Source organism: Pundamilia nyererei, unplaced genomic scaffold (genome assembly GCF_000239375.1).
Source record: "Pundamilia nyererei isolate P.nyererei 1_Seehausen unplaced genomic scaffold, PunNye1.0 scaffold00018, whole genome shotgun sequence".
NCBI lineage: Eukaryota > Metazoa > Chordata > Actinopteri > Cichliformes > Cichlidae > Pundamilia > Pundamilia nyererei.
Window position 1 is genome coordinate 3258806 of NW_005187419.1, and position 16057 is coordinate 3274862.

Sequence of the window (16057 nt, forward strand, 5' to 3'; positions counted from 1 at the left end):
ATCATTAGAGCTGAAGAGCTGATGGAGAAACAAGTTTACCTTTTAGGTGACATGAATGAGTTGAAGGGTTGGGTTGAATATTAACAAACATGCCATATTGGCCCAGTTTATTTCTCTTATCATTGTTGTGAGGAGACCATAAATAGCGTTTGTATTTTCTGTTGTACAGTTCATTTGCTATTGTGGAGTTCTTGTTATGGATAAAAAGTGTCTTTTGATAACTATTCGCTGATAGCTGCCAACATCTGTGAACAAATATTCTATAAAGTGGTTCTATATATTGTGTAACTGTTCATATAGAGCGTTATTAAATTTATTGCTAATGCAATCATATGGCACATTGACTTCTGAGGAAATTTTAAATGGCACTTGTCATCAGAAAGGTTGCCTACCCCTGGTGTAGAGCTTACTGTGAGGTTTTGGTAAAGTCTGATTAAATGGGTGTTAAATATAGCTGTACTTAAATAATTTCCTCCCCAAATACACAAATGAGGGTTTTAAGAAGCTTTGAAACATCACACAATGTTCCTCGGCAAATAAGTGTTTTTTAAACATTTAATAAAATGTCTAAGCTAAGCCGGAGCGAGGAATTCTGTAACTGCAAAGGTGGAAGGTGTTTACCTTCTAGGCAACTTTTTAAAACCTTATTACGCAGAGACAGCCCAATTGTAAGATAATTTATTAGCATTATTGTAAGGTCCTTACCTTACAATGTAAAGCGCCTTGAGAAAACTGTTTGTTTTTGTTTTGTTTTTTTGGTTTTTTTAATAGTTAATTTAATCAGTGGTTTAACAAAAGTAAAACACTGCAAAGAGATGTTGTGGATCATGTACACTACCCTGCTGAAAAGACAAATTTTATGCTTTGGCCATGGAACTTTTACAAATAAGATGAACACTGCTTTATGTGAATAAAGCAGCAGCAAAACACAAGGACGATAAAAGCAGCAGCAATAAAAACGTAATAAATTCATTAGGACACAGTAAATTTCAACTTAAAAACATAATAAACACCAAAGGAAGCTGTCACGTTGAACTTGACGATAATTGGTCGAAATATAATAACGCGTCCCAAAAGGGAGCTTCTGATTGGGCAGTTTCGCCAACTGTCAGTTATGTGGGCGGTACTGATCCGAGCTGTTAAGTAAAGGCTCTGGTTTTTGATGGAACCCAATGAGGAAGTGAACGCCGTGACTGTGCCGAGTGGTTTGGGAAGGGGCGCAATAATGATCGCTGTGAGCATTATTTGTGCGGCGATTGTCATATTTTTATTACATTATGTCTTCGGCGGCCGCGGGCCTGATCCCTTTGAGAAGGACACTCGTGAACCGCTAAAGAAGAGAGTTTACGACAAGAAAGAGAAAAATAAAGTGCTGAAGCAAGGTGAGTGAAAGGTCCATTACACGCGGAGTTATGCAAGTCAAGTGTCAGCCTTTGCATTTGAACTATTCAAGTCAACTATTTGACTCATTCTTATTTATATTTGTTTGTGGATTTTTATAAGTCAGCAGACAGATGCTTAGCCAGAACTGAAACTGGAAGTTGTTGTAAATTGTGCTAATTTCATGCACTCCTCATATAAACATATATAAATAGATATAAGATGAGATCTGTGGGTTTGGAATGGACGTTGCAAAGTTTATAAAAGCGCAAGATTCCTTTGGTACTTTTGCCAAACCAAGACTGCAAAAAAAAAGGGAGCAGCCTAAAAATCTCAGATAATCTCTGCACAAATAAAAAAAGGAAGAAGGAAATCTGGACAAAAACTGGAGATCACAGTCTACAAATTTACAATAAACATGACTTGGATATTTTATGTTATTACATTGGGGAAAAATATGAGGAAAAAAAGTACTACAAAAATGTGTAAATGTCATACTATAAACTAATAAATAAGTCACAAAAATAGTTTTTTACCCCTCAAGGTTAGAATCCTATAAATATACCCAGTCTGCTGATTTTTTTTTTTTTTTGTTTTTTTACCCCATTAAACTTCCCATTTTATTTGTTTTGAGAAATTATAGTTATATAGTAAGTTGTAGTAATAGCCTGAATACACCATGGTATGAAAGTGAGCAAAACAGAATATCTGGAGTTTTTGTGAATCTGAAACCAATTATGTTATAAAATGATTCTTATTGGTAGTGCATGACTAGGATTCTCCAATTTATTACTGTTATGCTAAAACCATGCTGGTGATTGAATGGTTTGTTTCCACTTCTTTAGGTTTTGTGGCCAATAGAGTACCGGAGAACCTGGATGCCATCGTCATCGGCAGTGGGGTTGGTGGGCTCGGACTTGCCGTGCTGCTTGCAAAAGTTGGAAAAAGGGTTTTGGTTCTGGAGCAGCACAGCCGGGCCGGAGGATGCTGCCACACGTTCACTGAGAAGGGCTTTGAATTTGATGTTGGTGAGATCAGTGACTCGTGTTACCTTATTATTCCCTAAAATTAAAATATATGTATTTTTTAAAGAGGAGAGAAGATTTGACAGTTTTTGCAATGATGATCTTTGGTTTGGTGAATACTTTTCGATCTCGATTAAGGGCTCTGAAGTTTTCTCTCTGTGATCTACACAATCATCCCACAGGAATCCACTACATTGGCGAACTGTTGGACCACAAGCCGTTTCGATGCATGCTGGATCAGATGACCAATGGACAGCTGGAGTGGGAGCCCCTGGAGAACCCATTCGATCACGTTGTGCTGGGACCTCCAGAAAACCGCCGCCAGTACCCCATCTACAGTGGCAGGACTCGCTTCACAGATGAACTGAAGAAGTGTTTTCCAGGAGAGGAAAAGGCTATTGACGAGTTCATGAAGCTGGCCAAGGTAGAATCACAGTTTAGTTTGTGCATCTGCAACTTAGTGACTTTTATTAGCATTGCAAATGTATTTTTTGAGTAATAAGTAGGCTCATATTTTATTGGGTGGACCTTTATTCGTTATTCCAGCATGTGAAGACCTTTCCTCCTGGGAACTGTGTGTTTATGCACTTTTATTAGCCAACATCTGTGGATGTTGCACAGATAATCAGCTGATAACTCAAAGGTCGGATTCAGGAGGCAGCATCTTTTTTTTTTTTTAGCTGCAACATTACACAACTTCACTCAGACTGAGTTGCGCCAAAGTTTGCCCTTCGGCATGCAAATACAGGAGCAGTTTTTCCTTGGTGCTTTTGGAGGGCACACTTTTTAATTAACCTTCTTCTTCTCAATCGCTTTAAGTTATGCAAACAGTCTTTGTGTCTCTGGTTCAGATCTTTTGAAACGTATAATAATAGTTTCTCTCACAAGAGGATTTTTCTAAGAGACTCTTTATCTTTCTTGGAACCGTGTCAGCGTTAACTAACTTCTCCCAACAGATACAGCTCAATATTGTAAAACTGATCATTTTTGCAGTACTTTTGGTCTATTTTACTCCACAAAACAAAGTGATCCATTTTTGAGAAATTAGAGCATATCAAATATTGATAGCAATAACAATACATTATTAATTTATCATAACATTTTATGGAGTAATAAGGAAAGGTGCACTTGGACTGGCCTCATGGCACCTTATGGCCAAGTTTTTATGGCCTTCTGGCACCACCCATCTGTTTCACAAACATACTTCTTACATTTGTCCATTCTCCTGTAGAAGTATAGCCAGGAATATATTTCCTTGCTGTTGCCACATGATATGTAATGAGTATGAATATTATGTAAATTTAGTGATAATTTAAAAATATTTTATTATCACTAAATGTATGTAATTTGTAATCACAGGAGACAAGACTACTTTGCTTACACTTTTTTCCACTGTGTGTTTCATGTTCAGAAAACTGGAAACGGAGTTTGGTTCCTCGCTCTTCTGAAGATTCTCCCTCTCCCGCTGGCTAAGTTCCTGGTTCACACCGGCCTAGTCAGGCATCTGTCTTTCTTTTTCAAGATGGCTCCCCGCAGCCTTACAGATGTGGTCAATGAGCTGACAGAGAACAAGGACCTCAGGGCTGTCTTCAGCTACATCTTTGGCACCTATGGTGAGCCCAGCTATGGTTTTAGTGGTGTAATCAGATCAGTTCTTCGCTATGCTGCTCTCACTGTTGGTTTCCATCTCTGATCTGCAGGTAAAATTCCCAAAGATGCCAGCTTTGCCATGCACAGTTTGCTAGTCACCCACTACCTGAATGGCGCCTGGTACCCTAAAGGCGGAGCTAGTGAGATCGCCTACCATATGATCCCCATCATTGAAAAGGCAGGGGGCGCTGTTCTGGTTCGAGCTCCAGTCAATCGCATCTTATTCAATGATGCCAAGGAAGCTTGTGGTGGGTCCTCAGTTTCTCTACACACAGTTAGCTCAACATCCCACAGAGGAGGTGATTCACTGTGTTTGTGTTTTATGGTTTCAGGTGTCAGCGTAATGAAAGGTCAGGAGGAAGTACACATCCATGCTCCTCTGATCATCTCTGATGCTGGCATTTTCAACACATACCAGAAGCTGATTCCCAAAGACCTCCAGACCATGCCAGGTAAGAAAGGACTTTATTTGAAGGAACATTGAAGATGTTTTTGACAGGAAAGTGGCAAGATAGTGGACACTGTCTTTGCTAAGCTTCAGGCTCACTCCTATAAACAGTCAGCTTGACTGGTCATATTATAATAAGCAGGTGTCAACTGAAAGACCTCTCCCAAACCACACATCACACTCACCACTGAACTGTTTGCTCTAGTTACAGTGTCACACTGTGTTTACCACAAACAAAGATAGATGCCCATGTGCAGTCCCCACTCTTTCTCAGCAGTCTACCTGCTTTTATACATATAACATTGGACAAGTTACCCAAGAGAGCAAGAGAGAGAGGGAGCTCAGTTTTAAGAGAAGCCATCTCAGATTTTTTGCAATTTAATTACCTTCCCTCTGAGCATAGTCGACAAATAGTGAGGTCTTACTATCACCCAGTACTGACAATAACTGTGATATTTAAAAAAATATATATAAATATCTTATTACAAATATAACTTAACTAACATAACTTTTGGCACAGCTTTCAAAACATAGACTTACAGCATGATAAAAGGGCATAGGGTTAGCAGACTGTGGACTTGTGTGAGCACAGTGGCCGGGGATGAGATCAAATTCCTGCCAGAGTTGGCTCAGTCTGCTCCTGGGTCCAGTTACAGTTGAGGAGGTAAAGTTGATCAGGGCTCCAACAGACTTGTAACTGTAACTAAGGATTTTCTTTATTCTGATCAATTAGAAAGCCCCAACATAGAAAAAACGTCTGGCTAACAGTTCCTTTATTTGTATGATTTGCAGCCTAAACCCTGGATTTTCCTAACTAAAACACCAGCGTGTCATGATATAAAACGGAGAAAAGTACCCAGCCCTCACATTTGAGAGGATAAATTTGAGAGATAAGTAAATAACAAAGTTCCTTGTTTACCCTTTGCTGATTGAGTCACTGAGTAATCATGTCAGCACTCAAAGACCTTAAAGAATAAGTACTGATGCTGATGCACAGTGCTACTTGTTGCAGTACTTGTTTTCCCCTCTAATCAGGGGAATGACTCATGCTTCTAACATCAGTTTTATATTGCTTTGATCTGTTTGTAAAGCTGTACTGTGTGCTGTGCCTCTGCTGCCTTCCAGCTATCCAGAAGCAGCTGAGTATGCTGAAGCATGGTGAAGGTGGTCTGAGCGTTTTCATGGGTCTGAACGGGACGAAGGAGGAGCTGGGCCTGAAAGCAGACAACTACTGGATCTTTGCTGAGAACAATTTCGATGAACTGTACGATGTCAAGCTTTTGTTTTCATTCCTTTTACAATTAGGACCAAATATAGACTTTGGTATTTATAGCCAAATCAGAATATTACAGCATAATAATGACATACACAAGTATTTAATCTTACCTGTACATTTTTTTTTGCCACAGCAAGAAAGTATCAGAAATGTCAGATTTTTCATGGTGAATGATAGAGAGAAATGTTCAGAATGCAGATGTTGCAGATGCCTAAAGGTAGTTTTTGGTCCAGTCCTTAATGTCAGTATAAATTCAGAAGAGTCTCTTATTTGTATTTTTTTTAAGGGTTGTGAATTATATGAAGAAAGACAGAGAAGAGGCAGCAAAAAATGTACCTCTCCTCTTTGTCGCCTCTCCCTCAGCTAAAGATCCTACTTGGGAGGCGAGATCACCAGGTACAGAATCACAAAATCTCAACTCGATAGATTCTTTTATTTTATTTTTTTCAAAAACAGTCTCATTTTTTTCTTCACATTAGGGAAGTCTACTTTGAGTCTGGTCACTTTTGCCAAATATGAATGGTTTGAGGAGTGGAAGGATGGCAAGGTGACAAACAGAGGGCGCGACTACACGGAGCTGAAACAGGCATTCATTGACACCATTCTAGAAGTAGTAATGGATGTTTTCCCCAAGATCACCAGAGACAAGGTAAAAACTCTTCCCATGTAGCTTCTAGTAGATGGGTTTAATGATGGAATTTGGCACTTATGTACTATATAAAGCAAAACTTCGGTTACAACCACCTTATTTATATAACTTAATCAAGAATGCACTCAACAGCTATGGCCTTTGGCTCCTAAAAATAAGCTCTAGGAACAATCTGTCTTCCATTGCTTCAAACCCTCTCAGTCCTGCAGAACGTGCTTTCTTTTTATTGTGGCTGATCTCTCATGAATCGTGGTGGAGCAATTCTCCAAAGGGGAAGAATAGAAGTTTGTGTAAGAATTCTTTTATAATCTAAAATTCTCTGCTGCACAATTTGTTAATAATTGCTCATTTTGAACTGACCATCAAAGCAAAATCACCATTTTAAGACCACTTGTTGCTGAGTGTAGTTCACGAGTTTGATTATATCCCCACTTTATGTACACACCACCTGTTTATGGTGGGAAAGTTTCAAGGGTGGCTAAGAAGTCACATTGCAGAGCCGTGTTAGTGAAGCCAAAAACAGATTGTTGTTGTTTTGTCAAAGAGTGACAGTGGTGTTGTATTGTGACAGATCTAAGGAGGGAATGGTTCAGGCTGCATAAAGTTGGAGGTTTGAAAAACAGCTAAAACATCTTTCTGAAGCCAAACAGTTCATGACTAATACAATTAGGACCTCTTTACACCACAACATCGGATTTGAATTCAAATAAACAATATGTTAAACAAGTGCAGACTTTCAGCTTTAGGCCAAAGGTTTTTGCAAACGTTTTTGCATTAACTGTTTCAGAGGCTCAGACATAATTAGATAATTGCCTGACAAGCAGTTTAATAACCAAGTGACTTCCGTATGGAACTGTATCACTACTTTTTATTAATAACGTGTCTGCTAATAATAACCCAAAGCATACTGCAAAAACAACCAAAGGGCATCTCAAGGCAGAGAAATCAGACATTTTTCAAAAGCCAAATCAGTCACAACCCAACAGAGCATGATTTTTAGTAACTGAAGACATGCATTTTAGGTTAACTGGTGATCATCTATCTGTGTTAGCCCTGTAATAGATTAGTAACCTGTCCTAACCTGTAGTCCACCTCTTGGCCCATGACAGCTGGAAAATAGGCTCCAGCCGAGCTGTGACCCAGAATGGGACAAATGGAAGAAGACAGATGGATGGAAGCAGTCTTGAATTCCTAGTTAAATAGTTCTGTGCAGCCATATATTTGTTTTTTCTCCTTGTGCAGATTGAATACATTGATGCTGGTACTCCCATCACAAACACACACTACATCGGAGCCCCCAAAGGCGAGATCTATGGCGCAGATCACAGCATCAGCCGGTTCGACCCTGAGCTGAACATTACAGTGAGAGCTCAGACGCCACTGAAGAACCTCTATCTGACAGGTGTGTGTGAATCTGTGTGTTTAGAACATCCAAACATCCAGTCAGTGTGCTGTGATTTACTTTGCATGTATAACACTTGATGCCTTTGTTTCACAGGCCAGGATGTGTTTCTGTGCGGTTTCGCCGGTGCCCTCGCCGGAGCTCTCACTTGCGGCTCTGCCATTCTCAAGCGAAACCTCCATCTGGATACCATCGCCTTGGCAAAGAGGACAGCATTTATTAATACCAAGCTGAAAGGGGAGTAACTGCCTAACACCATTCAGCTGAGAGAGCGCTTCATGCAGCACTTAATCAGTGCTGTGACACTTTTGCTCATCAGTAACATTAAAATACTGGAAAGAGGTTAATCTTCCATAACACTTGGAGAACTCATATTATTTTACATTTCTCTTCCGCGGTTTGGTTAAGTTGTCTGTAATACCAGATTTAACATGTCTGAATAATGTGGTCCTTATAAAAGCCTACTTGTACTTACTCAGGCTTTAACACGACTCATGTAAATGCTTTGTGAGTCATTCACAGACAGAATTAATATCCACTGTGTTGTGTGGTATTTTATGCTAATTTTCTTTTGCACATAATGTGCCTAATTATGACATATGTTTGATTTACTTTTTTTTTAAACAGTTCTTTCATTAAACATTAAACAAGGGGTGCAAATAATAAAATGGTTACAACTGTATCTCTGGTGCACTGTGTGTTTTATGAGCAGGTCAGATAAATTTCTCATTGTACTGGGAAGATGGATGGATGCATTTCTCCAATAATTTTAGAAATAGTCCATGTAAAGCAGACCCACTTCAGTAGTAATTATTAGGATCTAACCCAGCTTTGAGTGAATGACTAAAAAATGGCCACTTGCCAAAAGCTCTTCTTTGTTTATTTGTTTTGTTAATGTCCAACACCTGAACGCAGCATGCTGTGTACAGTGACATTTGACAGCAGCGTGGACACGTGTACCAGGAGTGGGCTTAGCTAAACGCAAGCTTTGTGCTTTCTGATTAGTTGGCGATTAAAAGGGGTGTGATTTTTCTCATAATTTCTGTCATGCTGGTGACCGTCACGCAAAGACATTTTCACGTCGTCGCCGGGTGGTGGCGAAAAGGGCGCTGAACACTCTCAGGTAAAATTAAAAAAACGACAGTAGCTATTTTAATCATAATTCAGAGTTTATTAATACATAAAAACAACGGTGTTACAGGTGGTTTGAAGCGGTGCTGTGACAGCTGGTTATTACCGTTTGCAAACCCTCAGTTTACTAGCAGAGCCTCATTAGCTAGCTTACTGTGACTGCAGCTAGAAGGGCGTGTGAGCCTTTGTCACCCTAAAAGTGTGTCTTTCGAGCAAAGTTCAGGTTAATTTACCCTGAATTTTAAGAACAATGAGCATCGGCACTCAACCTTTGTGCTATGAGCTCTTGGCAGAAGTAGGACAAGGCTACTATGGTAAAGTGTACAAAGCCAGAGAGGTGGGAGAGAAACAGCGCCTCCTCGCGGTTAAGAAGTTCACCATCCACGGAGACACGTCGGAATCCGGAATCCCTGCCTTCATGATCCGAGAGGTGGCGCTGCTGCGCAAGATGCAGCACTTTAACCATCCCAACATAGTCAAGTAGGTTTATATGTCATTTACAGTCCTAATACAACACGGTGTGACATAATCTATCTTTAACATGAAACATGAGTTCAAAGAAAGGCCTGTTTAAAAAAAAAAAAAAAAATCTATTTATAAAAAGAAAAAAAAACGGTATTTAGTGCTTCAAAATGTTTTAATGTTAAGCACTATCACTCAATGTATAGTTTTTTAAATTAACAAGACTGGTAATTACCAAAATCGATTTGATGTTTCTGCAGTGCTTAATTCACCATTATGCACGAGCTCTTTAATCCAAATGCTATTTTTAATGCTAAAATATAATTATTGTTTTTAGCTAATGCGTTTTCATATTCAGTTCAGTTCATTTTATTTCAAACATATGCTTTCACAATCATTACAAAATATCATTCCATTATTTGTTTGAAAAGGAGTAGGCAGAAGTATTTACTTATTTGTCCATGCCCCCTCAAGTTTTACCTCTCATTCGTTTAATTTTCTTTTAGTCTTAAATTAAACAAACAACATAAGAAACAAAATAAAACAAAACAAACATACATAAATCAAAGGCAAGAAATAAGCAAGCCCCACCACGGTATAGTTTCTTTCATATGAAAAATACAGAATGTGTAAATTTGCACATTCACAAGTTATGGAAAAACAAACAAACAAAAAAACCAACCCAAAAAAGAACTAAAACACCATTTCCAGCAACATTACCGTCCTGGGTTAACCCTGTTTTCTTCATTCTTATACTTATTTAAAATGAGGTTTTTATAGTTTCATTTTTTACTTTCTTTTATTTACAGAAACAATTTTACAATTTACAGATTTCTTTTGGAAGCAATTTATTTCTTACTTTATACATTATTTGCACTGTTTTAAGCTTCACCAAGTCTTGGAATTTAATAGCTTGCATTTTGACAAAGAGTGCATTTGTATGGTCCCTATACCCCACATTATTTATTAATCTAATGGCCCTTTTCTGTATTATAGTTATTGTTTGTGTGTTACTTTTGTATGTGTTTCCCCAGACCTCTACACAGTAGCTCATATATGGCAGTAGTAAAGCACAGTATAAAATGTGCATTGCTTTCTGATCCAACATATGCTTTGCTTTCCCCAGGACGGAAATGCATTGTCAACACATATTTCTACTTTGATGTTTCTCTTTTGTTTTCCAAATAACATAAATCTGGTTTTATCTAGATTCAATTATAATTTTTTTATATCTTTAATATCGTTATTGCCTGTGTGACCATCTCCAAAACCTGTGGCAATTCCACACCTGAACACAGTATATTTGTGTCATCTGCAAATATTACAAACTTTAAAATCTGCAATACTATGCAGATATCATTTATGTACATAATAAACATTTTTGGACCCAGTACTGAACCTTGAGGTACTCCACAAGCTATATCCATCAAATTCGATTTATATTCATTTATTTGTACATATTGTTGCCTATTCCCTACATAGCTTTTTAACCAGTCCAAAACTACTCCCCTAAACCCGTACCTTTCCATTTTTTTATTAGAATTTCATGATTAACAGTATCAAACGCCTTCTTTAGATCTAAGAAAACTCCGAGTGCATACCCCTTATTATCCATACATTCCGTTATCTTTTCCATTAAATCTATTAGTGCCAAAGCTGTTGATCTGTTGCTTCTGAACCCATACCGACTATCTGTCAGTAATTCTGTCAAATCTTTTTATGAAAAGTTTTTCCAGTATCTTAGAGAACTGGGAGAGTATTGACACTGGTCTATAGTTTATAAAATGATGCCTTTCACCGGTTTTGTAAATGGGAATAAATTTAGCAACTTTCATTTTTTGTGGAAAAACCCCTTTTTGAAACGACAAGTTGAATATATATTTTAATGGTTTTACAATACCATCAATAACTGTCTTTACTGTTACCATATCACTATCATTCCAATGTGTACTGGTTTTGTTCTTAAGTCCTCTAACTATGTCATGAATCTCTTTCTCATTCTTAATGAAAAAATATTTACATGATATTTTTTCATTAAGAATGTGTTTTCTTGCTTTTTTAAAAGATGTTCTTATTAGATGTGCATTGTAATAAAAGCATTGTAATATAGAACTTACCTTACGTTTGACATTAAACTGGATTTGCAACTAATTGATCACTTAGAAATTACAGCAATAAAAAAATGGCTACACCCTAATCTGTACTGACATAGGGAGAGAGGCACCTGAACAGGTAACCAGGTGTGACACAAAGAAGCAAACCACACTGATGTCTTCCAGATGCTCTAATGATGATCTTGAGTTGCTACATTTGAATTTTTTAGACTAAACACTCTGATGATACACTTTTACATGTAAAATCTAAGTATGAGATGCTATTTTTCCAGTTTGTTAGACCTGATGTTATTTACTCTGTAGCTTCATTCTGTAGCCTCTGAAAGCTCTTCGTGTTACATGCACTATGCTTGATTTGTTCCTTTTAATTTTATGGGAACGCTTACAGGGTAGCATTGGAAAATCATTTCATGGGTATCTGTGTACAGTCTTTCAATCCTCTATTATTGTTAACATCCTGCCACAACTCCTGTCTAGCCTCACTTTAAACATCCCTTTGTCCTGTTAATTTCAAGCTTTCCACAATTCTAAATAGATTTTTGGACATTTATCCTAATTTGACTTCATTTTACTTGTGCACTAATTGTGTGCATTGACTTGTTTCAACTCTACTGCTGTATACTACTCTGCAGGCTGTTGGATGCATCTGCTGTACCAGTGGGCGTGAGCCTGGACCTCACACTGGTCCTTGAATACATTGACCAGGACCTGTCCACCTACCTCTCAAAAGCTCCTGCTTCTGGACTGAGCCGTGACTGCATAAAGGTGTGAGTCACGATCTGATATTGCTTTGCAGTCAAAGCTCACAGCTTGAGATAGAATCGTAATTACTGCCATGCTGCTCCCAGGATGTGATGCAGCAGTTGCTGCAGGGCCTGGACTTCCTACACATGAACATGGTGCTGCACCGAGACCTAAAACCAGAAAACATCCTCATCAGCAGCCGTGGAGAAGTCAAGATCGCAGACTTTGGACTGGCACGGATCCTCACCTTTAATATTGCTCTTACCCCAGGTGTAAGTGAGACAACAGAAATTTGATGTTAAGCATTACGTTTCACTACAATAATCCTATCTTCACACAGTTTTCTTATACTCGGCACTGTTCTTGGGCCTGAGGTGAAAAAAACGCATTCCTTTTCTTTGCTTCTTCCACCCCCGCCTGTAACTTTATGTCCTATATTCTCTCCCGTCTCTGCTCAGGTGGTGACACTCTGGTATCGAGCTCCTGAGGTGCTGTTGAACTCTGTTTACATGTCCTCGGTGGACGTGTGGAGTGCTGGATGCATCTTTGCTGAGCTCTTCCTCTTGAGGTAAGAGCCGCTCAGACTTTGTATCGCTGGAAGACATATTTGACGCTGGAATGTTATTCTAAATTTAGAGATAAAACCTTCTGTACAGTTGTGAAAATAGAGATGAAGTTGGCGTGTGATTTGAGCTGAGCTTTGTTCCCACAGGCCGTTGTTTCGGGGATACACAGAGGTGCAGCAGCTGCAAAAAATCTTCCAGTGAGTGCTTTTGTTTTTTGTGTATATCTTTAAAAAAAACGGGGGGAGAGCTTCTTTGCTCTGCACTGCCTCTCTGCTGTCATGCAGGGTTGTTTGTAACAATAATACTGAAAATGCACCAAGAAACACAGGAAGCGGTCAAGCATTTGAATTTTCATCCCTGTGGTGCATGTCATCATTGGTCCAAACCCAAACCAATCGGGATAAAGCCAACCCAGAACCAAAGTAGGCCTTTCTATTGAGGGACTAGGGGCTGCTGGAGGTTAACTTTCTCATTTCTTAGTTTGCTTAATCCTTTATTGCTCTTCTTGGGTCTTAGTCTCCCCACAGAGATGGAAGCAGAGGAGGCAAAGAAGAGACAAGGTGAAATTAGAAAAGTCTATAGTCAAAGATGCGGTCAATGCCAGTTTTACCAGTTTTACAGCTGACTGCAAGAATACGCAAGAAAATTTGTCAAAACATTAGTAACCCCCTCCTCTAATCCATGCAAGCCATCCTCCTCACCAAAAAGTTTGTAAACATATCCAAGTTTGTTTACCTTTGTTGTATCAAGGACAATGAAGAGAACTGTTAACCCTGTTGATTTATAACATAGTCACATGGGCTGTATGCAGTCTTGCTTTTGTCCAGATGCAACTTGGCAAACTTTAGCGGTGGCCTTTAGAAAGAAGAGGGAGAACCCTTCAATACAAATCATACCTTTTCTGATTGTACCATACTCTGTGTTTTGTGCTGCTGCACGGTTCTTCCTTGCTTTATGTTTTTCAGGGTGATTGGTTTGCCTGGTGAGGAGGACTGGCCCACAGACAGCCCGATCTCATATTCAGTCAACTGGGGACCTCAAGGCTCTCTGACCAAGCTGCTGCCCAACCTGGGCCCAGATGAGAATGACCTCTTGTCTGTGAGCAGATCTGTGTTTGTGTGTTCACGTTGCACTTATGACAGCTGTGTCCACATCCCCTCCGTAATCACTCGTTCAACAAAGTAGAAAAAATAGAATAGTTGAATTTGTGAAAAAAAGGGCATGAGATGTACACAGCCCTGCTGTCAGCGCTATGAGGCTGTTTTTAGTCAGAGTGGTGCATATTTAGCTTATGTTGCCATGGCAAACATGTTTGCCACATAATGTTTACCTTGTTTATCATCTTAGTTTAGACCGTTTATTTTTGCAGAGCATTAAAAAACAGCGGAGTTAAAAAAAAGTTATTTTTTCAGGACACATTGATGCCACTGCATTTAAACTCAGGACTGAAAAAAATGTGCGTCATTCTGATGGAAACGTTACATTTTAAACTTAATGTCATAGCAGTTCTGTTCCTGTTACACAGCTTGCAGCCAGTGTTCCCATATCCACGCCTCTACGGAGTACCCAAACTGCCCAAAATAAAAAAAGGAAATTAATTAATTAAAAAAAACCTTGTCATTAATTATTATGCCATTTATTAAATTAATATTAAAACTCACGATAATTTTTTTCTAAAATTTCTACTTTTATATTTATTCCCTTTCTTTCTATTTTATTTTGTTGAATTTTTTTTAAGTTCAAATATATTTGCATTATTCCGCCTAATTAAACAAGGCTGTTTCATCTCCTGAAATTATTTAAAGAATAGCCCAAAAGTTAACCTACTGATAAACTTTGAATGATGGCCCCTTATTTGCATAAAGAAACAGAAGTGCATTAAAAATTATACAATTTAAAAACATTTGAAAAAAAAGTACAAAAAGGAAAAAAAAATACATAAATAAAATAAATATATAAAAATAAATAAACTATTTAATAGAAATATTAATTATACAAATTAATAGTAAACTGTATTGTAATTACACTCAGTAAAGTATTGTAATGACTAATTACATTTTTTAAATATTTATTTATTTGGCATTTGTGGTCCTCCATAATGTGCAGTGCTTGCTTGCTTTTGTGTCTTAATATAAGTAATATTTTGTTCTTTGGGTTGCTGATTGGAATAAGTGATAATTCAAAAATCTGAGATTAATCAAAGGCAAACAACTTTGAGAATGTGGTTTCACAAAGTAGGGATAGTAATTGTCTGTAAACCGTTAGTAAGGTGTAACATCTCCTCACCTGCAGCAATGTTTGGTATTCACACCGAGTCGCCGCATCTCAGCCGCCAAAGCCCTGGCTCATCCTTTCTTCATGAAGCCCTGAAGATCTCGGTCGAATGAGGAGAGGAAGAAAGAGCAATTCAGCTGCTGCTCTGAGCTTCTCCCACCTACATAATAGTTTTGTGCCATAAAATCCACCGTCAACTTTGTTCAGAGCGCAGTTTGATTATTGCCTTGAGAGGTTTTAAACTGCAGTCACACCATCATGAGAGACTGTGGTCAGGTCTGAGGTTTCCACCTTTTTATACATCAGTCAATTAGGATGCCTGACTCGCCGAATATGGATGTTATGGCACACAACCTTGAAGACAGTGGGTCGTATTTCGATAAATTCGATAAATTTCAAAACATGAAGCGGTTTTATTTTACACTGTTATAATTTCTTATTTCAACTTCATGTGTTTTGTGTGCGTTCTTTGATTTACAGAGTGTGCTTGTTTTTTGTTGTTTGGTTTTACTGTTTCGTTACATGCTTCAGAAACCTATTATGAGCACCTTTAAGTTTGTTGCTGTTTCTTTAACACAAAAAAATCGTTCTACAGTTGATTGAATCGGAGGAAATTTCACACTTATTTTTGATATTTTTGTAAAAATATTTACTGATAACTGATGGTGTAATCAGTATAGAGCACACTGGTATTTGTGTGTGTATTAACAGATTGTTTTATTTTTCTACACAAGTTGCCCTGTTCATTTCAAAAGCATTCCTATAAATAACTGTCTCTTACATTGGGCTGAGTTTGAATTTTGTTCCTTGCTGTGTGTTCCACTTGCACTTTCAAAGTGCGAAGACAAGGGGGCGCTGTTATAACACTTTTTTCCAACAGGAAGGGAGCCGTTACAGTGGAGCCTGCCTTCACATTTACAGGTTTCACAGTAGGGA

The 16057-nt window shown here is 38.3% G+C and overlaps 2 protein-coding genes across 2 annotated transcripts; both read left to right on the forward strand.

Moving 5' to 3' along the window:
* The first annotated feature begins 1132 nt into the window (after positions 1-1132).
* Positions 1133-8484, forward strand: retsat.2 (retinol saturase, tandem duplicate 2). Its single transcript, XM_005726173.1, has 11 exons — positions 1133-1382; positions 2226-2408; positions 2588-2829; positions 3817-4018; positions 4106-4303; positions 4388-4507; positions 5629-5767; positions 6066-6175; positions 6259-6428; positions 7671-7830; positions 7927-8484. The coding sequence occupies exons 1-11, from the start codon at positions 1163-1165 to the stop codon at positions 8073-8075; spliced, it is 1893 nt and encodes a 630-aa protein (XP_005726230.1). The 5' UTR covers positions 1133-1162; the 3' UTR covers positions 8076-8484.
* A 263-nt stretch (positions 8485-8747) lies between these two features.
* cdk21 (cyclin-dependent kinase 21) lies at positions 8748-15890 on the forward strand. The gene is made up of 8 exons (XM_005726175.1): positions 8748-8953; positions 9032-9441; positions 12170-12302; positions 12386-12553; positions 12740-12849; positions 12994-13044; positions 13813-13945; positions 15140-15890. Exons 2-8 carry the CDS (start codon positions 9212-9214, stop codon positions 15215-15217), a joined length of 903 nt encoding a protein of 300 aa, XP_005726232.1. The 5' UTR covers positions 8748-8953; positions 9032-9211; the 3' UTR covers positions 15218-15890.
* Positions 15891-16057: the final 167 nt, after the last annotated feature.

Bases quoted from the DNA above. Each gene is read 5' to 3' on its own strand.
- retsat.2 (XM_005726173.1), top strand. From the start codon at position 1,163: ATGGAACCCAATGAGGAAGTGAACGCCGTGACTGTGCCGAGTGGTTTG. The intron at 4,508-5,628 runs GTAAGAAAGGAC...GCTGCCTTCCAG, and splicing joins AGACCTCCAGACCATGCCAG to CTATCCAGAAGCAGCTGAGT. The intron at 5,768-6,065 runs GTACGATGTCAA...ATTTTTTTTAAG, and splicing joins GAGAACAATTTCGATGAACT to GGTTGTGAATTATATGAAGA.
- cdk21 (XM_005726175.1), top strand. From the start codon at position 9,212: ATGAGCATCGGCACTCAACCTTTGTGCTATGAGCTCTTGGCAGAAGTA. The intron at 9,442-12,169 runs GTAGGTTTATAT...ACTACTCTGCAG, and splicing joins AACCATCCCAACATAGTCAA to GCTGTTGGATGCATCTGCTG. The intron at 12,303-12,385 runs GTGTGAGTCACG...TGCTGCTCCCAG, and splicing joins TGAGCCGTGACTGCATAAAG to GATGTGATGCAGCAGTTGCT.